Genomic DNA, 25,372 nt, shown 5'->3' with positions numbered 1-25,372 from the left:
GGTGATTAAGCTGCGAGCTGACAATTGCATTAAGGGCATCTTCAGAGCTGACCAGGAGCACAAAATATCCTTATATGCTGACGACCTCCTGTTGTATATGTCAGAGCCTTGATGTTCTCTTCCCGTGCTCTCGCCATTTTTGAATGTTTTGTCAAACTTTCAGGTTACAAGTTGAACCTACATAAAAGTGAACTTCTCTGTGTCAACTCTGTAGCCAGGAAGGTTTCATTTTCAAATTTTCAATTTAAAGTTAAATCAGAGTATGTGGCCTATCGGGGGTTAAGGCTACCCACTCATACAAAGGTCTTTATGAAAGAAACTTTGTCGCGCTGCTTGAGAATACTGAGACAGATCTTCAGAGATGGACCAGTTTACCGCTGTCATTAACTGGCCACATCAGTTCTATCAAAATGAACATACGACCCAAGTTCCTTTATTTATTTCAATGTATCCCATGCTACTTACCCAATAAGTATTTTATAACACTGACTAACAATATCTCTGCATTTATTTGGAAGGGCAAAAGTCCACGAATTCGTAAAGATTTCACGCAGAGAACTAGGCCAAACTTTCAGTCTTATTATTGGGAAGCAAATATTTGAAATATGCTGTACTGGATGAGTAGTTTCACTACAGAGACTCCAGCTTGGCTCCAAATTGAGTCATTGAGTCAAACGTGCCTATGAGCTTTGTTGAGACCAGCTCTCCCATTAGAACTGTACAACTAACCCTTTGTTGTATGACTCGCTCAGAATCTGGGTGCAATGTAGGAAAAGGTTGGGGTTACACTTAATGTCAATTAAAGCACCTATCAGCTCAAATCACATGTTCCCACCCTCCATGATGGACTCTTCCTTTAAAATATGGAAAAGTAATGGACTTAGAAATATCAAAGACCTTTTTGTAGATGGAATTGTTGCCTTATTCTCGCAGCTCCTGAAGCAGTTTAATGTTCCTCTGGAGCATTTTTTACGCTATTTACAAATTCTCCACTTTGTAAAGAGTCGATTTCCTTTATTTCCAGAACTACCTGAGGAAACTTCTTTGGATAAAATTATTAATATAAACATCCATAATACCGCACACCCCTAAGACACAGTCAAACAGTCTAAATGTCAAATGTGTGGTTAAAAAGATTCATAAAGAGAACTGTAATGTTCGTTCAGTACTCTGAAACACTGTGTGTACCATTCCAGCACACCAACAACTCTACCTGTTGACTGCAATAGCCAGTGAGAACATATTTTCACAACATCAAGGGCATCATGTCTTCATTTGCTTCTTATTTTACAAATGCAGCATTTGCGGTCACCTACCCATTATCCAGTCCGTTCTGACCCAGCTTCTTCCCCATGTCTCCGACCAGCACACCAGGCAAAGCCAGCAGGGTCTTGGGATCTCTCACCTGGAGCAGAGTGATTACAGCTTAACTGGCTGTGTGTCAAATACACAAATCTACACAAACATCTGAAAATAACACACAGTGTAAGATACCTGCAGTATGACTTTATTTGACCAACTCTGCTGATCATACATGATTTCTAACGCTTTTAGAAATCGTGGTGTTCTCAAGTCTTTTCAGACAGTTATCATTTTTAAGAAATAACGAAAATAACACCATTTTTCTTTTATTTAAAATAAATAGTCTTTTGTATGCATCTTCCTTTCTGTATGGGCCGTGCAGCCCATTTTGTAGGTTATGCACAGCGCACAAGTGAGCGATAGCAGAGAGTCCAGGCAGGGTAGGTTGACATGAGGATTTTTGACAGAAGAATAGCAGTAAGAGTGAAAAGGAAAGGTTTATCTGGTGGAAGTGAGACCTGCTGACAGGATGACAAGCTGGAGGTGGCAGAGTGGAAGATACTAAGGTTTCTTTATTGACAGTGAAGAGAATGGACCAAATTAAAAATGACATAAATTAGAGAGACAGCACAGGTCAAGCATTCTGGAGACAAAATTAGACAGACATGCAAGCAGCAGGAAAAGAGGAACCACAGAAAAGATTTACATGTCCTCCAGTAAGGGAAGACGTGTAGAGGGCTGCTGTAACAAGAGGATGCTTGGGACGGGGTGAGACGGAGATGTCTGCTGTGGTGCAGCTGAAAAAAAAGTTACTTGAGGGACGCCATCTGAGCTTGAAAAATGATCAGGTACTAGAGATGGGCAGAGCGAGGCGTGTACTGAGGTTTCAAAACAATCTGAATCGCATCTCCACAGTGACACCTGCTGGCCAATTTGGCTATTGCAACCCCGTGACAATCTGTGAAACCGTAACACAGACAAGTCCTAACAAAGCTACTTATTCCACCAGACTGTCAATAATGGTGACCACCACACACTTTGGGGAAATCCGCGCACAAACAAGGCAAGAAAATATTGAGCTTGTTGCAACTGTAATGAACAGGGATGGGAATTGAGAAAACCAGTTCCCAGTAGTCCAATTCCTTGGAATTTTAGTCTGCCTATCGATCCCACTTGTCAGTTCTAGCACTCGCACTACAATCAGCTGATTTCAGTCTGCAGGTCAGAGGAGGAAAATAGCAACATTTACATTTATTGCACAAAAGGATGAGATAAACGGTAAAGTGGGAAACTGCATGCAGGACAGAAACAACCGCAGAATGTTCCTCACACAACTTTGATTCTTTGCCAGCATCTGCCAATAGAGCATGCTAACGCAAAGCTAGCTAAGAACAGAGTGAAAGCTGAATGACTGGCGAGCCCAGCAGCCATCTTTTCTTTTTGCAGTCAGCTTTGAATTCCACTAAGATAAAGACCTTAGAGATGGAAGATTTGTGCTGGAGTGTGGAGTTGTAGCCTCGTTGTTATTTTTTATTGTTAGCTTTTTTACAGAGCAACTTGCAACTAATGTAACAAGTAGTATAATAAATAACCTTTTCCCAGAGTAATTAAGTATCATACTGCATTACTTTTAAGTGAAGTGTTCTGTGAAACGTGTAATAATGGCTTTTTTAATTAACAACTCTAATCACAACAATACGGAGCCCCTCTGATGACATGGTCCAAAAAATAAATAAATTCTGGCCACAAAATACTATTTCGTGCCCTCGAAATAGTATTTTAAGGGCACGAAATAAGTATAACGTGCGCACGAAATGCTAATTTATGGGCACGAAACACTTGACCGATAACCGTGATCCTTCCCAGACCCTTGCAGTTGGTTGACAATAAAATCTATCCCGGCGTCCAGGTCGTACTTACGTCTGTAAAGCAACTGGGCTCTCAATAATAATAATTGCTATATAACTTTTGCACTGTCCACTTCCTGCTTTGACAAAACAAATTTCCCACATGTGGGACTAATAAAGGTTATCTTATCTTATCTTAATATCCTGTTTAAATGTCTCTCCGTAAAAATGGTTCCTTGCATTGCCAGGCTTTTCAAAATGCATTTGTAACTCATTCCCAGCCTAATAAAACTCAATCATACCGTCTCTGGCCATGGTGAATAGGTTTAGCCTACTCTTATGCTTATGTCTCTACGCAGCTGTCCAGGAATTGTATCAATATGGTGTGCACACGTTATCTATTTCGTTGCCACAAATGCGTAATTCGTTGCCACGTTATACCTATTTCGTGCCCTCAAAATAGTATTTCCTGGCCACAAATAAGTATTTCATGGGCACGTTATACTATTTCGAGGGCATGAAGTAGTATTTTGTGGACACAATTTTTTTATTTTTTGGAGGGGTTCCGTACAACAAAGAAGGTAAACACCTCAACAACCGTGGACACACATCTGACCCACAGCATGGAGTTAATCTGCATGACTGTCATTTCTTTCCTGCTGCTTAGCAACGGCGGTGACTCTCAAAACAAAGTGAAAAGAACCCAGTGAGAATCGATAAGAGAACAGATAAGGTATCGAACTGATATTGATAATGGAATAAGAATTGCTACATTCTTATCAATTCCCATCACCAGTAATGAACTGAGTGCTTCAGCAAAATCCTCCCTCTGTTAACATTTGTGTTGTTCACAAAAACTCAATACAATAAAACATAAATGATAATATTAAGTATAACCACAGGTTTTTGTTAGCTTGCTCACAGCCCTCAAAACTTTCAAGGAGCTCGTGTCATCAGGTTTCCTCTACACACTGTCAAGTAAAGCTGGTAGCTGGAAGGTGTTAACTTTTATTTTTAATTCATTTAAAATTATATTTAAATGAAAAAATGTAATTTGTTTCCTTCTTCATAAAAACAAACATTTGTTTACAGGGTCTAATTCTGATCAAGTGTAACAGTCCATTTCATGCACGTCCATCAGTTAAATCATCCTCTGCTGAAGCTCGCCGAAATCTAGTTCGCTCTGAGTCACGTGACCTGGATGATTTGAACCACACTGTTTGGAAACATCAGCACCTCAGAAGCTCGACACAGTGTCAAAACAGCAGTATTTAGCTTCACATCCCCATCAGTTACTAGAAACTTAGCTGTGAGGTCTCCTATGGCTCTAAACACTGTTGGAGTGGATGGCCTTATTTCAATAGCTACCTGACAACACAAATGCTCTTGGACTTGCTAATAGTTAGGGATGGGTATCGTTTAGGTTTTATCCGATACCGGTGCCAAACCGGTACTTTTGAAACGGTGCCGGTGCTTAAACGGTGCTCAAACCGGTGCTTAAAGAATGGAGAACACAAAATTGGTCCAAAAACCTCTCATGTTTAGCTGTTTTTTTTGTAAAAAGATAACAATGTTATTCTTTTCTGCAGCTATGGGGCATATATGCTATCATTCTTGGCTGGAAGCAGTGCTTAATCAATGGAAAAAATACAAAGCCTCTCATGTTTAACTGTTTTTCACTTTTTCTTTGGTCATTTTAGCCTTTTTGGCCAGGGTGAAGGGAGTATCTGCCATCAAACAAGAAGACAGCCGCATCTAGCTATGATGATGTTTGCTAGTTCACCTTACATTAATGTAATAACGTGGTTAGCCTACTCAACGTAAATTACACACGAACAACATTAAGCTACTCACGCAGAGAAGAACGGCTGCTGCTGCCATCATCATCCGTCATCATTTCTGCTACACTGGCAGGGCTAGGGGCCAGGACTCTCATCTTCGGGTTTTTGGGGGATGTTGCTAACTCCGGGTCCGATAACAGGCACCACACCCGCAGTAGATGTGCACGGTGTGAGGTCTCGCAGCAAGCTATCAAATATGGTGCATTTCTCGGCTTTAAAAAAAAAAAAAAACGCTATGCGTCGCCAGGTGTTTCATCAGATTCGAGGTGTTACCTCCTTTGACAGTATCAGCTTAAAGCACTTGTTGCAGGCTGCTGAGTTTGCATCTTTTGCTGTGAAGTACAGCCAGACTTTGCCCGCTTCGCCTTTGGCATTTTTAATCTGTAGCTCTGCTCTAAAAGAATGTACGTACCTGGACCCGCCTACTATCCTCGGAAACTAAAATGATTGGCTAGAATCTAAAGTGTATCACAGCTCAGAAAAAAAAGCACCGAAATGTGCGCTGCTTTTCGGTCTGGTTACTACCGTTTATGTCAGAACCGGTGCCATCATAGCACCGGATACCGGTACCCATCCCTACTAATAGTTGCCTTGTACCTTGTGATGCAAGCAGCCATTTCTTTAAAGATATTCAAATTCACCAGAACTCACCGGCGCAACAAAAGAGTGCAGTCCGTGGCACACCTGATCAGGTGTGCAGAGCTGAGCATACACCACAGCATGGGTAGCAGTCTTTCCCAGGTTCCCCACCCAGAACTTTGCAGCCTCAAAGTCCGGAGAGTTGATCACAAACTCCTACAGAAGAGAAACAGTGAGGAGAAATTAAAATTCCTCCATGTCATCCTCCATTAGTCAAAGGAAAAGTCAGCTATTAGAGACTTTGTATGACCTAAGGGGTGCTCTCCCTCATAATTTTAAATTAAAATTTTATTTGACTTCATTATCTTATGACATGATCGCATGAAACGGCCAAAAGTCGACAGTTAAAATTAAGCTCACAACTTCAAAAAACTTATATAAAAGTCTTAAAATGTAATGTTGTTGGTTGGAAGTGAAAGAGAAAGCTTAGAAACTTCTAGATAAGAGCCAAGATGAAACATTTCTGGAGGGTGTAGCTGTAAAAGGGAGTTTTTCCTTCCCACTGTTGCCACAGTGCTTGCTCATTAGGGGTGTCTGATTTTGGGGGTTTCTGTATTATTGTAAGGTCTTTATCTTACAGTACTAAATGCCTTCAGGCGACAGTCGTTGTGATTTGCCACTGTATAAATAAAATTGAATTGAACTGGACTGGGTCTACAGGGCAGAGCCCCACACCATAATCACAGTGCAGTCAGACAAATGCCATTTTCCAGGCAACCACCAAACCAAGACTGCTCGATCAGATCAGCAGTAAAAGAAGCAGTATGAGAAAATACCTACCAATCCTGGAGACGGAGCAATACTGGAAGACCATATGGGAGAAGGACGATACTTAATAACGCTTAGTGACCATAAGAGCAGACCACAGCAACCTCCTGAACAGGATCCAGTAACCATCACAGTGGCAAACATCCAAGAAAGAGTCTTCAGCATGAACAGCTGGATAACACCAGGCCCTGATGATCCAAACCCACTGGCTGAAGAAGCAAACTGCACTCCATGAGCACCTGGCAGCACAAATGAACCAGCTGCTAATGGAAAAGACATGCTCAGAAGGGCTAACAAAAGGCGAAACAGCAGCTACTGGTAGACAGAAGTAGCCTGAGACTGTAAGACCAGACTGACCGACCTGTGCACCGCCTGTATTGACTACAAGATGACTCAGTGACTCAATGCTCCACACATGGATCCTGGAATTCTGTACAGGATCAAGGGGACCCTCAGAACCTACAGTGGGGATGTGAAGAACAACACTAGAGGCCAACTTCAAGCTAATAGCGCAAGTGGCATCAAGTGCACGATCTACCAAGGAGATGCTCTCTCCCCACTGTTCTTCATAAGCCTGAACCCCTTCGGTGAAGTCATCAAATCTGGCTATGGATACCGACTACGGCATGGAGTAATTGTCAGCGACCTCCTCTACATGGATGACTGTACTCCAAGAGTGAACGAGACATTGATTAACTGATCCATACCACTAGGATCTACAGCAATGACACTGGAATATCATTGGAACATGAGCAGTGTAGTTGGATGGTAACAAAAACAGGGAATAATCAGTTAGTCAAAGGAGGACAAGCCCGACCTCAGCATGCACGAAGGGTTTCACTCCAAAGCACCCTGAGACTACACGCTAAGGCGAAGTAAGGTTGCCATGGACTACTGTGTGTAAAAAACACTTTTCAAGATGAAACTACACAGATCCATGAGTACATTAGAAAGACGGCCACATCCGATTATGTGTTTAGTGAATTCCTCAGGCAGCAGAAACCCAAGAAAGATGAAGAGCAAGAAGTGGAACCATCATGGAAGAAGAGCCCCTGCATGGCATGTACAACCAGCAGACGGAAAAAGTGGCTGATATCAAAAAATCCCCAGGAAGTGCTTCCTGTGGTACTCTGAGCATTTGGTGCAGTAATCCCAAAAATGGTAAGTTGGCTCCAGCAGTTCCCAGGAATGACAAAACCCATCCAGATAAAGACTGCCTGCAAGGTTGTGTGTGTGTGTTTTCAGAGTGTACTGACCTGAGTAGAGGGGTCATACTTGGCCGTGGTCCTCATGGCTCTGGTGTTACTGCCATGGCTCAACTCAGTCAATGCAAAGCATCCAAAGATCTATAAGCACATATGTAAAAGTTTTATGAACACAATAGCAGATAGTAAGCAGTCGACTCCTTTCTCCTCTTACTCAGGATTCGCCGTCTTACCCTCGTGTCTTCAGTGTCCTCAACAAATTTCTTATGTCTGCTTGACCCTGAGTTGGCAACAGTTGCTCCAAACATCTGAAACATAAAAGGTTTTGAATCTAACTCACTGATTGACACGATGAAAAAGAAAAACAAATAATAACAGCTATGTGAAGATATTAAACAAATGAAAGCTTTCCCCCCAGTATTAAAAACTGTTTTTAACACAACCGATCTTTATGCAGAATACCCTTTTAGTGATGTTTTGTAAATGCATCCTGGAGAATAATAATAGTGGCTCAATCCAAAAACTAGAAACTTCCTAATGTTTGTGGAAATACAAACAAACAAACCAACCACACGTTCTATGGTTTAAAATTACAGTGTTGCTTGTTTTAGAGTGAAAACAGATGTTGCTTTGCAAGTCATAAACCTTCTTAACATTGCTCAGAAACACAATCTTAAGTTATCTCATATAACACACACTTTGTGTGTCTGTGTGAGGACATTTTACTCAAACACAATTACCCCCAGGCTGAGGAAGAGCTTAGCAGCCATGGCCAAGTCATACATGCCCAGACAGTCGTCGAGGCTTATCGCTTTCCAGGGATTGGCCATCGCCTCTTCCTTGGTGACAAAGTTGTACCGAAGCAGCTGCTTCATTCTGTGAATTTTCATATGGAGTTTTATTGTCTTTAGAAAGTACCGACTTACAGAACAGAGGACACGACAGGTGCTACATCACTTCAGCTGTAGTTTACCAAGTAGATACCTCAGAAAGCTCAACTCTCTCTTTTTCTCCATGGGGACATCTTCACCAGGCTGACGGACAAACAGAGGGTCGTTCTCCAGTGTCCTGAACACATGTTGCTATAATGTGGAAATGACCAGACAGTGTAAGACAAAGTGAAATCCATCTGTATGTTGGTCAATAGCTCAGAAGCAGAATCATGGAGAAGTGTGATGATTTATTCTAAGAGAAGTGAAAATGCAATAGTTAAAGGGAAGGATGTAAATATATCATCCTGTCTATGCTCTAAGTGAAAATCTCTTGACTTCTCAGTGGCAAGTTACAACAGTTTAGGTTTACCATATGATTTTCCTGATCTTACGCAAACGCTGTTTAATACACAATGCCATGAGTACAGCCTGTGATGTTACCTTGAATAGATATATATCTTCTCCATCTATAAAGCGGACCATGTCCTTCCAGTTGAAGGAGGCTTTGTTCCTGTAGACATTGAGTGGGCCGCTGGGGAGGTCAGCCACGTTATGGTTCATCATGTTTCAAGGCACTGTGCACTCTGAAGAGATACAAGACAGAAGAAAATGGGACAAGCGTGGAAAGCATACTTTAATGTGTGTACTGAAATATTATGCTCAACAGTATTGAATGCTGCAGTGAAGTCTGGCAGGACAAGCACAGAGATGAGTCCAGTGTCAGAGGCCTTACTGAGACAGTTTCTGTGCTGACTGAAGTGCAGTATCAGATATTTCTTTTAAGAAAGTGTACAAGTCAGATTAAATGCATTAATGTATACATTTTAGTGACCTTGAAGATTATTCAATAACATATAAATGTAATGCTGGGTTCAAAATTGTGCATTAATACCTGAAAACTAAACTAAGTTTTTTCTTTGTTGGTTTAGTGACGCTATGTAGGTACAGGTCAGTCACCCATGGGGAGGCCTACAGTGTTATTCACTGATTGTCTATTTGCACACATGTAGATTTGACCAAACTCTTTAGCAAAGGTTTTACAGCTAGCATATCAACAATGACTACTGCACTTCAAATAAGCTCTTTCGTGTTGATATAGGACGTACAGACGTATGTTTTTACGGCTCAAGAACATCACCGACGATCAAAGACCAGCGTGACCTTTATACCTTTTTGTACCCTTATCAGCTGCCACACGCAGACCCAAGTTCAAAGCTAACAGTGTCTGGACCCGCTAATGCACGCGAAGGATTTCCACGGCGTTGTGCTCAGCGTCACCTGTTGTGGACTGGCAGGTGTGCAAAACTGACTCAAGGAAATCCTCAAGGTTGATTCTGGTCACCTGGACGTTTTCATCGGGAGAAACGTTTCTTCACGCATCCAGGTGACTCCTTCGGTCTCAGCTGACTGCAGGTTTCCCCAACATTATAAAAGTAAAGTCTTCACTTGAATAAGCCTTTAGGTGCATACGTCACGTCACGTCTCATATCTTACCAAACGCTGCGGTTGTCACGCCGGTGTGTCGCTGGCTTCTCTGTCAGTTTCCCAACTGAACTGTGAGCTACGCGTAAGAAGGTAAGTAGGAGAAATGACGCTTCCTAACAGCGACGACAAAACTTCCTCTCTGTATCCTTCAGAATAAAAGTATCCTCTAGCGCAGTGAAAAGTAACATCATTTGTTACATTTTAGGAAATCCATGCGGAATCACGTGATCACATCGCTTATTACTAACGCTGATGTTACACTGACGCAACATTTACCAACGGTAAAATATCACTTTATGAGTTGTTTATTGGTCTAATCTGTTTTATGATAGTGTTTGATAGGTTTGGGTAAACTTGTAATGCAATATTTATTTGTTTTAGAACAAAGGGAAAGTGTCTTATACAGCACACCACAAACATACAACATATTGAGTTTCGCGAGAACATTACCCCAAACCCAAACCCTACAAGTCCCTTTCCTCCCCGTCTCCACCCCCACCCTCATTCATTACCAACACATATATGCTTTGCAGCATAACCACAACATTCCAACGACACCACAGGTTAACGTCATGAATAAGGGGAAAGGTACAATCAGTACCTTGTGTCCCAGGGATCCCAGGGGCTATGTTGTCTGGGTGCTTTTGCCCCCTGGTAGGGTCTCCCATGGCAAATTGGTCCTGGGTGAGGGACCAGACAAAGAGCGATTCAGAAGACCCTTATGAAAAGAACACCGAGGGAACAGTTTACCCTGCCCGGGATAGGGTTACCGGGGCCCCGCCCTGGAGCCAGGCCCGGGGAGGGTGCCCGAGGGCGAGCGTCTGGTGGCCGGGCCTTAGTCCATGGGGCCCGGCCGGGCACAGCCCGAAGAGGAGACATGGGCCCATCCTCCCGCAGGCCCACCACCCGCAGGAGGCGCCATAGGGGTCGGGTGCATTGTGTGCCGGGTGGCGGACAGGAGCGGAGGCCCTGGCGGACTGACCCCCGGCTGCCAAGACTGGCAATAGGGACATGGAATGTCACCTCTCTGGTGGGGAAGGAGCCTGAGTTAGTGCGTGAGGTTGAGAGGTACCGGCTAGATATAGTCGGGCTCACCTCTACGCATGGCTTGGGCTCTGGAACCAGTCTCCTGGAGAGGGGCTGGACTCTGTCTCAGTCTGGAGTTGCCCCTGGTGAGAGGCGGCGGGCTGGGGTGGGTATCCTACTATCCCCTCGGCTTGCTGCCGGCACGTTGGGGTTTTTCCCGGTGGACGAGAGGGTTTGTTCCCTGCGCCTTAGGGTCGGGGAACGGGTCCTGACTGTCATCTGCGCTTATGCGCCGAGTGGCAGTTCGGAGTATCCAGCCTTCTTAGAGTCCCTGGGGGGGGGGGGGGGGGGGGGGGGGGGGTGCTGGAAGGTGCTCCACCTGGAGACTCTGTTGTCCTGCTGGGAGACTTCAGTGCTCACGTGGGTAACAACAGCGAGACCTGGAGGGGCGTGATTGGGAGGAACGGCCTCCCTGATCTGAACCCGAGCGGTGCTTTGTTATTGGACTTCTGTGCTAATCACAGTTTGGCCATAACAAACACCTTGTTCGAACATAAGAGTGTCCATAAGTGCACGTGGCACCAGGACGCTCTAGGCCGTAGGTCGATGATCGATTTTGTAATCGTATCACCAGACCTGCGACCATATGTTCTGGACACTCGGGTAAAGAGAGGGGCTGAGCTGTCAACTGATCACCACCTGGTGGTGAGTTGGATCAGGTGGCGGGGGAGGACGCTGGACAGACCTGGTGCACCTAAATGCGTAGTGAGGGTGTGCTGGGAACGACTAGCAGAGGCCCCAGTCCGCGAGATCTTCAACGCACACCTCCGGCAGAGCTTCAACAGCATTCCGAGGGAGGCGGGGGACATTGAGTTCGAATGGACCATGTTCAGCGTCGCCATTGCCGAAGCTGCTGCCATTGAGCTGCGGCCGCAAGGTGGTTGGTGCCTGCCGTGGTGGTAATCCCCGAACCAAATGGTGGACACCAGAGGTGAAGGGAGCCACCAGGCTGAAGAAGGAGTCCTATCGGGCTTGGTTAGCCTGTGGGACTCTGGAGGCAGCCGACAGGTATCGACAGGCCAAGCGGAATGCGGCTCGGGCAGTGGCTGAAGCAAAAACTCGGGTGTGGGAGGAGTTCGGAGAGGCCATGGAAAAAGACTTTCGGACTGCCTTGAAGAGATTCTGGCAAACCGTCAGGCGTCTCAGGAGGGGAAAGCGGTGCTCTACTCGCACTATAGTGCTGGTGGAGCGCTGCTGACGTCGACTGAGAAAATTGTCAGGCGGTGGAAGGAATACTTCGAGGACCTCCTTAATCCCACTGACGCGACTTCCGAGGAGGAAGCAGAGTCTGGGGATGAGGGGAATGACCCGCCAATTTCTGGGGGCGAGGTCACTGAGGCAGTTAAACAACTCCTTGGTGGCAGAGCCCCTGGTGTTGATGAGGTCCGCCCCGAGTTCCTGAAGGCTCTGGACGTTGTAGGGCTGTCCTGGTTGACACGCCTCTGCAATGTTGCGTGGAGATCAGGGGCAGTACCCGTGGATTCGCAGACCGGGGTGGTGGTCCCCATCTTTAAGAAGGGGGACCGAAGGGTATGTTCCAACTACAGGGGGATCACACTCCTCAGCCTCCCCGGGAAAGTCTATGCCAGGGTGCTGGAAAGGAGAGTTCGTCCGCTAGTCGAACCTCGGATGCAGGAGGAACAATGCGGTTTTCGTCCTGGTCGCGGAACACTGGACCAGCTCTTTATCCTCTCGAGGATACTTGAGGGTGCATGGGAGTTTGCCCAACCAGTCTACATGTGTTTTGTGGACTTGGAGAAGGCATTCGACCGTGTCCCTCGGGGTGTCCTGTGGGAGGTGTTGCGGGAGTATGGGGTGTCTGGCCCATTGCTACGGGCCATTCGATCCCTATACAACCGTTGCAAGAGCTTGGTTCGCATTGCCGGCAATAAGTCGGACTCGTTCCCGGTGGGTGATGGGCTCCGCCAGGGCTGCCCTTTGTCACCGGTTCTGTTCATAATTTTTATGGACAGGATTTCTAGGCGCAGCCAAGTGGCGGAGGGCTTTCGCTTTGGTGGCCTCAGAATCTCATCTCTGATCTTTGCGGATGATGTGGTTCTGTTGGCTTCATCGGGTGGGGGCCTCCAGATCGCACTGGAGCGGTTCGCAGCAGAGTGTGAACCAGCGGGAATGAGGATCAGCACCTCCAAATCTGAGGCCATGGTTCTCAGCCGGAAAAGGGTGGAGTGCCCACTCCGGGTCGGGGATGAGTTCCTGCCCCAAGTGAAGGAGTTCAAGTATCTCGGGGTCTTGTTCGCGAGTGATGGAAGAAGGGAGCCGGAGATTGACAGACGGATTGGGGCTGCAGCTGCAGTAATGCAGACGCTGCACCGGTCCGTCGTGGTGAAGAGGGAGCTGAGTGTAAAAGCGAAGCTCTCAATTTACCGGTCGATCTACGTCCCTACCCTCACCTATGGCCACGAGCTGTGGGTAGTGACCGAAAGGACGAGATCGCGGATACAAGCGGCGGAAATGAGCTTCCTCCGAAGGGTGGCTGGCCTCTCCCTTAGAGATAGGGTGAGAAGTTCGGCCATCCGGGAGGGGCTCAGAGTAGAGCCGCTGCTGCTCCACATCGAAAGGAGCCAGTTGAGGTGGTTTCGGCATCTGACAAGGATGCCCCCTGGGCGCCTCCTGGGTGAGGTGTTCCAGGCATGTCCCACCGGGAGGAGGCCCCGGGGCAGACCCAGGACACGCTGGAGAGATTATATCTCTTGGCTGGCCTGGGAACGCCTTGGTGTTCCCCCGGATAAGCTGGAGGAGGTGGCTGTGGAGAGGGAGGTCTGGGCCTCTTTGCTTAGGCTGCTGCCCCCGCGACCCGGCCTCGGATAAAGCGGATGAAGATGGATGGATGGATGGATGGTACAATCAGTAGCGGTTTTAGATACGGGCGACACGGGCGGTTGCCCAGGGCGGCATCGTGGTGGGGGGGCGGCATCACGGACATCGGCAAAAAAAAAAAAAATTGCTCGTACTCATGCTGCCCCGACATCAGCCAGCGCATACTGGGAATGGTACAGGCACCGATCGGTTTTCTATCGCCCATTTGCTGGGAGTAAGGGCGCCCTCCGTTTGCGAGGTGCGCCTGCTGCTTGCGGCACAGGGAGGAGAGGGCGGGGCGGCGGGGATTCTCTGGCTGGTTTGAGCAGCATCTAATAACCAACTTGCAAAATAAAACAAAATAAAAACAAAACAACAAACACGAAAACACCAGACATCATGATACAGACTTATAATTTGAAATTCGAAATTCTATAGAAGAAAAGTGAGCGCGAGAGCCCTCGGTGCGCCTGCTCGCTGCTGAAGTCAAAGTAAACTTTATTGTCATCTCCGCTACATACAGTCCAGTATATAGAGAGACGAGACGACGAGGCTCCAGTTACAGCAGTGAAAGTAAACAAACAATAAATATAAGAAGAGTAAGAAAATAAATATACACTTTAGGACTCGGGGTAAAGGGATCAATAACAATTTAAAATTTATAATTTACAGTTTGATGATTTAATGCAGGGGCGATTCTAGGATCAGAGCTTTGGGGGTGCTGAGCACCCAGAGAGCTGCCCATCCAGGCAAGGTAAACTTTTCTCATCACAATGAGACTTCTTCCCCATCTCTGTCAGTCCCTGCATCCCTAAATGCCTCCAGTTGTCCCGAGTTCTCTCTGACTGCCTCCTTGGTGCATTTAAACCCCTGTTCCTCCCTGTCCTCATCGTCTGTTGTCTTCATCTCCATTATCAGTCATCATAATTTTACCCTCTCTGTGCAAGTCTGCAAATTTCTTTATTAAATCATAAGTTTCTTAAATTCATCAAGTCTCTCTGTGCCTGGGTCCTCGTCACAAAACATGACATCACTGTTTTGTACAATTAAGTACTGTATGCTTTTTATACTTTTAGTAGTGTGTCCCACAAACAGCAAATATTTTCACAAAAAGTAAGACATCTTTGGGGGTGCTTTGATTCATTTTGGGGGTGCTGAAGCACCTCCAAAACTGGGCTAAAATCGCCCCTGATTTAATGTCTCACACACAGCCCTTCGAAAGGGGAGGGGGGCTGGCTGCTTCCAAATAGAGGACATTTCGTTCATAATTTTGTAAATCCAAGCCCATTATGTATTCATGATTTGAATCCTGGGTTGTGTGAAATCTCAGAAATAAACCCTAAACAAAGTGAATCTGTGAACTAAGGTGTAGGTGTGTTAGGTTATGTTGTGGTGATCCTCGAGTTGGGGGATTTGTGTTCATACTGGAGTGCAAAATTAAAACCAAGATGGACAAGAAAAGTTCAAAGCCATCAGGTCCTCAGTTTAGAAAAAAGAGAAAAGAGGAAGAGAAACGAGCAAAAGATGCAGGTAAGCAGATGTGTGATTGGATAATGGCAGGTCATCCTGAAACAATCAGAATCAGAATCTAAACACTTTTTTAATCCCTAAGGAAATTATGTGAATTACAGTTGCTCCAAGAAGAAATGGTAAAAATAGCAACTGTAACAGACTAAACTCCAAACAATACATTATGTTACAGATTTTAATATTAATTAGTCATTGTCAATTGTTGATTTGTCCTGTTCTCATTGTATGAGGAATTATGATGGCTGTTTGGTAGCTGTTTGCATACAATGCATCAATGCATACTCTCTCTCTCTTCATATGTGTGTGTCTGTGTGTGTTTCTCTGGTGAAATTCAGTATGGTTCCGACAACAGTTTTATGTTAATGTATAATCCTAAATATGTTTTATGTGTGTGTGTGTGTGGGGGGGCCGCCAGAGGGAGTGTTCGCCCGGGGCGCCAAATGGGCTAGGACCGCCACTGCAGAAACCAAAAGGATTTTGGAAAAAGCAAGGCACGTCCTGAACAATAAAACATTGCGCACACCTTACTGCACACTGTAAATTATTGTGTTGGAATCTGGGACAACACTTAGAAGAGTTCTCTACAAAAAAAAATACACAATATAAAAAAGAGCAATAAGAATTATACATAATGTTTGGTTTCGGGGACACACAAGTAATCATTTTTTAAACTCACATGTTATTAAATCCATGGATTTGATTCGAATTTAAAACCGCACAGGCGACGTTCAAAGCAAGTAATGACATCCTTCAAAGTAAAATTCGAAATGTATTTCAGAATAGTCTTTAGACAGAACGCTTCTGGAGACTTTTCAAAATAAAATTACCCATCAGACCAAAAGGTTACTCAGGAATGTGCAATAGGCGAGTTAATGGAGCTTTCTTCTTTTTGTTTTAAAGCACTGACCTATTGTACCTTTCCCCTTATTCATGACGTTAACCTGTGGTGTCGTTGGAATGTTGTGGTTATGCTGCAAAGCATATATGCGTTGGTAATGAATGAGGGTGGGGGTGGAGACGGGGAGGAAAGGGACTTGTAGGGTTTGAGTTTGGGGTAAAGTTCTCGCGAAACTCGATATGTTGTATGTTTGTGGTGTGCTGTATAAGACACTTTCCCTTTGTTCTAAAACAAATAAATATTGCATTACAAGTTTACCCAAACCTATCAAACACCATCATAAAATAGATTAGACCAATAAACAACTCATAAAGTGATATTTTACCGTTGGTAAATGTTGCGTCAGTGTAACGTCAGCGTTAGTAATAAGCGATGTGATCACGTGATTCCGCATGGATTTCCTAAAATGTAACAAATGATGTTACTTTTCACTGCGCTAGAGGATACTTTTATTCTGAAGGATACAGAGAGGAAGTTTTGTCGTCGCTGTTAGGAAGCGTCATTTCTCCTACTTACCTTCTTACGCGTAGCTCACAGTTCAGTTGGGAAACTGACAGAGAAGCCAGCGACACACCGGCGTGACAACCGCAGCGTTCGGTAAGATATGAGACGTGACGTGACGTGACGTGACGTGACGTATGCACCTAAAGGCTTATTCAAGTGAAGACTTTACTTTTATAATGTTGGGGAAACCTGCAGTCAGCTGAGACCGAAGGAGTCACCTGGATGCGTGACGAAACGTTTCACCCAATGAAAACATCCAGATGAGCAGAATCAACCTTGAGGATTTCCTTTAGTCAGGTTTGCACACCTGCCAGTCCACAACAGGTGACGCTGAGCACAACGCCGTGGAAATCCTTCGCGTGCATTAGCGGGTCCAGATACTGTTAGCTTTGAACTTTGGTCTGCGTGTGGCAGCTGATAAGGTTACAAAAAGGTATAAAGGTCACGCTGGTCTTTGATCGTCGGTGATGTTCTTGAGCCGTAAAAACATACGTCTGTACGTCCTATATCAACACGAAAGAGCTTATTTGAAGTGCAGTAGTCATTGTTGATATGCTAGCTGTAAAACCTTTGCTAAAGAGTTTGGTCAAATCTACATGTGTGCAAATAGACAATCAGTGAATAACACTGTAGGCCTCCCCATGGGTGACTGACCTGTACCTACATAGCGTCACTAAACCAACGAAGAAAAAACTTAGTTTAGTTTTTAGGTATTAATGCACAATTTTGAACCCAGCATTACATTTATATGTTATTGAATAATCTTCAAGGTCACTAAAATGTATACATTAATGCATTTAATCTGACTTGTACACTTTCTTAAAAGAAATATCTGATACTGCACTTCAGTCAGCACAGAAACTGTCTCAGTAAGGCCTCTGACACTGGACTCATCTCTGTGCTTGTCCTGCCAGACCTCACTGCAGCATTCAATACTGTTGAGCATAATATTTCAGTACACACATTAAAGTATGCTTTCCACGCTTGTCCCATTTTCTTCTGTCTTGTATCTCTTCAGAGTGCACAGTGCCTTGAAACATGATGAACCATAACGTGGCTGACCTCCCCAGCGGCCCACTCGATGTCTACAGGAACAAAGCCTCCTTCAACTGGAAGGACATGGTCCGCTTTATAGATGGAGAAGACGTATATCTATTCAAGGTAACATCACAGGCTGTACTCATGGCATTGTGTATTAAACAGCGTTTGCGTAAGATCAGGAAAATCATATGGTAAACCTAAACTGTTGTAACTTGCCACTGAGAAGTCAAGAGATTTTCACTTGGAGCATAGACAGGATGATATATTTACATCCTTCCCTTTAACTATTGCGTTTTCACTTCTCTTAGAATAAATCATCACACTTCTCCATGATTCTGCTTCTGAGCTATTGACCAAAACACAGATGGATTTCACTTTGTCTTACTCTGTCTGGTCATTTCCACATTATAGCAACATGTGTTCAGGACACTGGAGAACGACCCTCTGTTTGCCCGTCAGCCTGGTGAAGATGTCCCCATGGAGAAAAAGAGAGAGTTGAGCTTTCTGAGGTATCTACTTGGTAAACTACAGCTGAAGTGATGTAGCACCTGTCGTGTCCTCTGTTCTGTAAGTCGGTACTTTCTAAAGACAATAAAACTCCATATGAAAATTCACAGAATGAAGCAGCTGCTTCGGTACAACTTTGTCACCAAGGAAGAGGCGATGGCCAATCCCTGGAAAGCGATAAGCCTCGACGACTGTCTGGGCATGTATGACTGGGCCATGGTTGCTAAGTTCTTCCTCAGCCTGGGGGTAATTGTGTTTGAGTAAAATGTCCTCACACAGACACACAGAGTGTATGTTATATGAGATAACTTAAGATTGTGTTTCTGAGCAATGTTAAGAAGGTTTATGACTTGCAATTGTTGCAAAGCAACATCTGTTTTCACTCTAAAACAAGCAACACTGTAATTTTAAACCATAGAACGTGTGGTTGGTTTGTTTGTTTGTATTTCCACAAACATTAGGAAGTTTCTAGTTTTTGAATTGAGCCACTATTATTATTCTCCAGGATGCATTTACAAAACATCACTAAAAGGGTATTCTGCATAAAGATCGGTTGTGTTAAAAACAGTTTTTAAAACTTGGGGGGAAAGCTTTCATTTGTTTAATATCTTCACATAGCTGTTATTATTTGTTTTTCTCTTTCATCGTGTCAATCAGTGAGTTAGATTCAAAACCTTTTATGTTTCAGATGTTTGGAGCAACTGTTGCCAACTCAGGGTCAAGCAGACATAAGAAATTTGTTGAAGACACTGAAGACATGAGGGTAAGACGGCGAATCCTGAGTAAGAGGAGAAAGGAGTCGACTGCTTACTATCTGCTATTGTGTTCATAAAACTTTTACATATGTGCTTATAGATCTTTGGATGCTTTGCATTGACTGAGTTGAGCCATGGCAGTAACACCAGAGCCATGAGGACCACGGCCAAGTATGACCCCTCTACTCAGGTCAGTACACTCTGAAAACAAACACACACACAACCTTGCAGGCAGTCTTTATCTGGATGGGTTTTGTCATTCCTGGGAACTGCTGGAGCCAACTTACCATTTTTGGGATTACTGCACCAAATGCTCAGAGTACCACAGGAAGCACTTCCTGGGGATTTTTTGATATCAGCCACTTTTTCCGTCTGCTGGTTGTACATGCCATGCAGGGGCTCTTCTTCCATGATGGTTCCACTTCTTGCTCTTCATCTTTCTTGGGTTTCTGCTGCCTGAGGAATTCACTAAACACATAATCGGATGTGGCCGTCTTCCTAATGTACTCATGGATCTGTGTAGTTTCATCTTGAAAAGTGTTTTTTACACACAGTAGTCCATGGCAACCTTACTTCGCCTTAGCGTGTAGTCTCAGGGTGCTTTGGAGTGAAACCCTTCATGAATGCTGAGGTCGGGCTTGTCCTCCTTTGACTAGCTGATTATTCCCTGTTTTTGTTACCATCCGACTACACTGCTCATGTTCGAATGACATTCCAGTGTCATTGCTGTAGATCCTAGTGGTATAGATCAGTTAATCAATGTCTCGTTCACTCTTGGAGTACAGTCATCCATGTAGAGGATGGTTGATGACTTCACCGAGGGGGTTCAGGCTTATGAAGAACAGTGGGGAGAGAGCATCTCCTTGGTAGATCGTGCACTTGATGCCAGTTGCGCTATTAGCTTGAAGTTGGCCTCTAGTGTTGTTCTTCACATCCCCACTGTAGGTTCTGAGGGTCCCTTTGATCCTGTACAGAATTCCAGGATCCATGTGTGGAGCATTGAGTCATTGAATCATCTTGTAGTCAATACAGGCGGTGCACAGGTCGGTCAGTCTGGACTTACAGTCTCGGGCTACTTCTGTCTACCAGTAGCTGCTGTTTCGTCTTTCGTTAGCCCTTCTGAGCATGTCTTTTCCATTAGCAGCTGGTTCATTTGTGCTGCCAGGTGCTCATGGAGTGCAGTTTGCTTCTTCAGCCAGTGGGTTTGGATCATCAGGGCCTGGTGTTATCCAGCTGTTAGTGCTGAAGACTCTTTCTTGGATGTTTGCCACTGTGATGGTTACTGGATCCTGTTCAGGAGGTTGCTGTGGTCTGCTCTTATGGTCACTAAGCGTTGTTAAGTATCGTCCTTCTCCCATGTGGTCTTCCAGTATTGCTCCGTCTCCAGGATTGGTAGGTATTTTCTCATACTGCTTCTTCTACTGCTGATCTGATCGAGCAGTCTTGGTTTGGTGGTTGCCTGGAAAATGGCATTTGTCTGACTGCACTGTGATTATGGTGTGCGGCTCTGCCCTGTAGATCCATTTATATAGCAAATCACAACGACAGTCGCCTGAAGGCATTTAATACTGTAAGATAAAGACCTTACAATAATACAGAAACCCCCAAAATCAGACACCCCTAATGAGCAAGCACTGTGGCAACAGTGGGAAGGAAAAACTCCCTTTTACAGCTACACCCTCCAGAAATGTTTCATCTTGGCTCTTATCTAGAAGTTGCTAAGCTTTCTCTTCCACTTCCAACCAACAACATTACATTTTAAGACTTTTAAGTTTGTGGAGGATGACATGGAGGAATTTTAATTTCTCCTCACTGTTTCTCTTCTGTAGGAGTTTGTGATCAACTCTCCGGACTTTGAGGCTGCAAAGTTCTGGGTGGGGAACCTGGGAAAGACTGCTACCCATGCTGTGGTGTATGCTCAGCTCTACACACCTGATCAGGTGTGCCACGGACTGCACTCTTTTGTTGTGCCGGTGAGTTCTGGTGAATTTGAATATCTTTAAAGGAATGGCTGCTTGCATCACAAGGTACAAGGCAACTATTAGCAAGTCCAAGAGCATTTGTGTTGTCAGGTAGCTATTGAAATAAGGCCATCAACTCCAACAGTGTTTAGAGCCATAGGAGACCTCACAGCTAAGTTTCTAGTAACTGATGGGGATGTGAAGCTCAATACTGCTGTTTTGACACTGTGTCGAGCTTCTGAGGTGCTGATGTTTCCAAACAGTGTGGTTCAAATCATCCAGGTCACGTGACTCAGAGCGAACTAGATTTCGGTGCGCTTCAGCCGAGGATGATTTAACTGATGGACGTGCATGAAATGGACTGTTACACTTGATCAGAATTAGACCCTGTAAACAAATGTTTGTTTTTATGAAGAAGGAAACAAATTACATTTTTTCATTTAAATATAATTTTAAATTAATTAAAAATAAAACTTAACACCTTCCAGCTACCAGCTTTACTTGACAGTGTGTAGAGGAAACCTGGTGACATGAGCTCCTAGAAAGTTCTGAGGGCTGTGAGCAAGCTAACAAAAACCTGTGGTTATACTTAATATTATCATTTATGTTTTATTGTATTGAGTTATTGTGAGCAACACAAATGTTAACAGAGGGAGGATTTTGCTGAAGCACTCTGTTCATTACTGGTGATGGGAATTGATAAGAATGTAGTGATTCTTATTCCATTATCAATATCAGTTCGATACCTTATCTGTTCTCTTATCGATTCTCACTGGGTTCTTTTCACTTTGTTTTGAGAGTCACCGCCGTTGCTAAGCAGCAGGAAAGAAATGACAGTCATGCAGATTAACTCCATGCTGTGGGTCAGATGTGTGTCCACGGTTGTTGAGGTGTTTACCTTCTTTGTTGTACGGAACCCCTCCAAAAAAATAAAAAAATTGTCTCCACAAAATACTACTTCGTGCCCTCGAAATAGTATAACGTGCCCATGAAATACTTATTTGTGGCCAGGAAATACTATTTTGAGGGCACGAATTCGGTATAACGTGGCAACGAATTACGCATTTGTGGCAACGAAATAGATAACGTGTGCACACCATATTGATACAATTCCTGGACAGCTGCGTAGAGACATAAGCATAAGAATAGGCTAAACCTATTCACCATGGCCAGAGACGGTATGATTGAGTTTTATTAGGCTGGGAATGAGTTACAAATGCATTTTGAAAAGCCTGGCAATGCAAGGAACCATTTTTACGGAGAGACATTTAAACGGGATATTAAGATAAGATAAGATAACCTTTATTAGTCCCACATGTGGGAAATTTGTTTTGTCAAAGCAGGAAGTGGACAGTGCAAAAGTTATATAGCAATTATTATTATTGAGAGCCCAGTTGCTTTACAGACGTAAGTACGACCTGGACGCCGGGATAGATTTTATTGTCAACCAACTGCAAGGGTCTGGGAAGGATCACGGTTATCGGTCAAGTGTTTCGTGCCCACAAATTAGCATTTCATGGGCACGTTATACTATTTCGAGGGCACGAAATAGTATTTTGTGGCCAGAATTTATTTATTTTTTGGACCATGTCATCAGAGGGGCTCCGTATTGTTGTGATTAGAGTTGTTAATTTAAAAAGCCATTATTACACGTTTCACAGAACACTTCACTTAAAAGTAATGCAGTATGATACTTAATTACTCTGGGAAAAGGTTATTTATTATACTACTTGTTACATTAGTTGCAAGTTGCTCTGTAAAAAAGCTAACAATAAAAAATAAAATAAAAAATAACAACGAGGCTACAACTCCACACACCAGCACAAATCTTCCATCTCTAAGGTCTTTGTCTTAGTAGAATTCAGAGCTGACTGCAAAAAGAAAAGCTGGCAGCTGGGCTCTGCATTCATTCAGCTTTCACTCTGTTCTTAGCTAGCTTTGCGTTAGCATGCTCTATTGGCAGATGCTAGCAAAGAATCAAAGTTGTGTGAGGAACATTCTGCGGTTGTTTCTGTCCTGCATGCAGTTTCCCACTTTACCGTTTATCTCATCCTTTTGTGCAATAAATGTAAATGTCGCTGTTTTCCTCCTCTGACCCGCGGACTGAAATCAGCTGATTGTAGTGGGAGTGCTAGAACTGACAAGTGGGATTGATAGGCAGACTAAAATTCCAAGGAATTGGACTACTGGGAACTGGTTTTCTCAATTCCCATCCCTGTTCATTACAGTTGCAACAGGCTCAATATTTTCTTGCCTTGTTTGTGCGCGGATTTCCCCAAAGTGTGTGGTGGTCACCATTATTGACAGTCTGGTGGAATAAGTAGCTTTGTTAGGACTTGTCTGTGTTTCGGTTTCACAGATTGTCACGGGGTTGCAATAGCCAAATTGGCCAGCAGGTGTCACTGTGGAGATGGGATTCAGATTGTTTTGAAATCTCTGTACACGCCTTGCTCGGCCCATCACTAGTACCTGATCATTTTTCAAGCTCAGATGGCGTCCCTCAAGTAACTTTTTTTTCAGCTGCACCACAGCAGATATCTGCCTCCGTCTCACCCCGTCCCAAGCATCCTCTTGTTACAGCAGCCCTCTACACGTCTTCCCTTACTGGAGGACATGTAAATCTTTTCTGTGGTTCCTCTTTTCCTGTTGCTTGCATGTCTGTCTAATTTTGTCTCCAAAATGCTTGACCTGTGCTGTCTCTCTAATTTATGTCATTTCTAATTTGGTCCATTCTCTTCACTCTCAATAAAGAAACCTTAGTATCTTCCACTCTGCCACCTCCAGCTTGTCATCCTGTCAGCAGGTCTCACTTCCACCAGATAAACCTTTCCTTTTCACTCTTACTGCTATTCTTCTGTCACAAATCCTCATGTCAACCTACCCTGCCTGGACTCTCTGCTATCGCTCACTTGTGCGCTGTGCATAACCTACAACGTGGGCTGCATGGCCCTTACAAAAAGGAAGATGCATACAAAAGACTATTTATTTTAAATAAAAGAAAAATGTTGTGTTATTTTCATTATTTCTTAAAAATGATAACTGTCTGAAAAGACTTGAGAACACCACGATTTCTATAAGTGTTAGAAATCATGTATGATCAGCAGAGTTGGTCAAATAAAGTCATACTGCAGGTATCTTACACTGTTTGTTATTTTCAGATGTTTGTGTAGATTTGTGTATTTGACACACAGCCAGTTAAGCTGTAATCACTCTGCTCCAGGTGAGAGATCCCAAGACCCTGCTGGCTTTGCCTGGTGTGCTGGTCGGAGACATGGGGAAGAAGCTGGGTCAGAATGGACTGGATAATGGGTAGGTGACTGCAAATGCTGCATTTGTAAAATAAGATGGAAAACACAAGCAAATGAAGACATGATGCCCTTGATGTTGTGGAAATATGTTCTCCCTGGCTATTGCAGTCAACAGGTAGAGTTGTTGGTGTGCTGGAATGGTACACACAGTGTTTCAGAGTACTGAACGAACATTACAGTTATCTTCATGAATCTTTTTAACCACACATTTGACATTTAGACTGTATGACTGTGTCTTAGGGGTGGGCGGTATTATGAATGTTTATATTAATAATTTTATCCAAAGACGTTTCCTCAGGTAGTTCTGGAAATAAAGGAAATCGACTCTTTACAAAGTGGAGAATTTGTAAATAGCGTAAAAAATGCTCCAGAAACATTAAACTGCTTCAGGAGCTGCGAGAATGAGGCAACAATTCCATCTACAAAAAGGTCTTTGATATTTCTAAGTCCATTACTTTCCCATATTTAAAGGCAGAGTCCATCATGGATGGTGGGAACATGTGATTTGAGCAGATAGGTGCTTTAATTGACATTAAGTGTAACTTAAACCTTTTCCTACTTCAATCAATCAAAGCTTTATTCGCCACATGCAGGTTGCCCTGCAGTGAAATGGGACCCCCCTGACCTTACACACACAACACAGACATTACATGGGGATACAAGTCGGAGATCGGTAGCGTTACAGAAAAACACTGAAATATACACTACAGTGGGAAAGTACAAGAGGAAAAAAGAGACCTCTACTCATGCTGAGCTTTCATGGTAGGACAGCATGAGAACAGGAAACAAAAAAACTCCTGTCCACAGCACAACTTTGTGAAAGACATGACAAGCCACAGGATTGGGTGGGGGGTGAGGAGTAATACAAGGCGAACACAGCAGCCGCCCTGCACAGCGCTACCATTCCAGCACGGCACACAGTCCGTGTTCCCCATCAGGAAAAAAG

At 44.1% G+C, this 25,372-nt stretch overlaps 2 protein-coding genes across 6 annotated transcripts in view; one reads left to right on the top strand and one right to left on the bottom strand.

The window, feature by feature from the left end:
* Positions 1-10,128, bottom strand: part of LOC148105753 (peroxisomal acyl-coenzyme A oxidase 3-like) — a 34,673-nt gene extending 24,545 nt beyond the window's left edge. Inside the window, exons 1-8 of one of the 3 annotated variants that reach the window (XM_087837832.1) lie at positions 10,029-10,128; positions 8,976-9,118; positions 8,587-8,684; positions 8,343-8,478; positions 7,836-7,910; positions 7,654-7,743; positions 5,642-5,785; positions 1,317-1,405 (exon numbers count right to left, since the gene is read on the bottom strand). In XM_087837832.1, coding sequence (XP_087693958.1) covers positions 1,317-1,405; positions 5,642-5,785; positions 7,654-7,743; positions 7,836-7,910; positions 8,343-8,478; positions 8,587-8,684; positions 8,976-9,098 — 755 coding nt within the window. In that variant the 5' untranslated portion in view covers positions 9,099-9,118; positions 10,029-10,128. The other 2 variants (XM_087837830.1, XM_087837831.1) reach the window with 2 other exon arrangements.
* The window catches only part of LOC118455797 (peroxisomal acyl-coenzyme A oxidase 3-like), a 79,102-nt gene that overhangs the window by 31,245 nt on the left and 22,485 nt on the right, over positions 1-25,372 (top strand). Inside the window, exons 1-8 of one of the 3 annotated variants that reach the window (XM_087837833.1) lie at positions 16,839-16,947; positions 17,873-18,015; positions 18,307-18,404; positions 18,513-18,648; positions 19,091-19,165; positions 19,258-19,347; positions 20,987-21,130; positions 24,339-24,427. In XM_087837833.1, coding sequence (XP_087693959.1) covers positions 17,893-18,015; positions 18,307-18,404; positions 18,513-18,648; positions 19,091-19,165; positions 19,258-19,347; positions 20,987-21,130; positions 24,339-24,427 — 755 coding nt within the window. In that variant the 5' untranslated portion in view covers positions 16,839-16,947; positions 17,873-17,892. Of the gene's footprint in view, positions 1-16,838; positions 16,948-16,968; positions 17,179-17,872; positions 18,016-18,306; positions 18,405-18,512; positions 18,649-19,090; positions 19,166-19,257; positions 19,348-20,986; positions 21,131-24,338; positions 24,428-25,372 lie in introns of those variants that run through there. The other 2 variants (XM_087837834.1, XM_087837835.1) reach the window with 2 other exon arrangements.

The sequence above is a fragment of the Neolamprologus brichardi genome, chromosome 3, assembly GCF_056152115.1.
Source record: "Neolamprologus brichardi isolate AB-2024 chromosome 3, ASM5615211v1, whole genome shotgun sequence".
Lineage (NCBI taxonomy): Eukaryota > Metazoa > Chordata > Actinopteri > Cichliformes > Cichlidae > Neolamprologus > Neolamprologus brichardi.
This window is presented reverse-complemented; position numbering and strand designations above follow the sequence as displayed.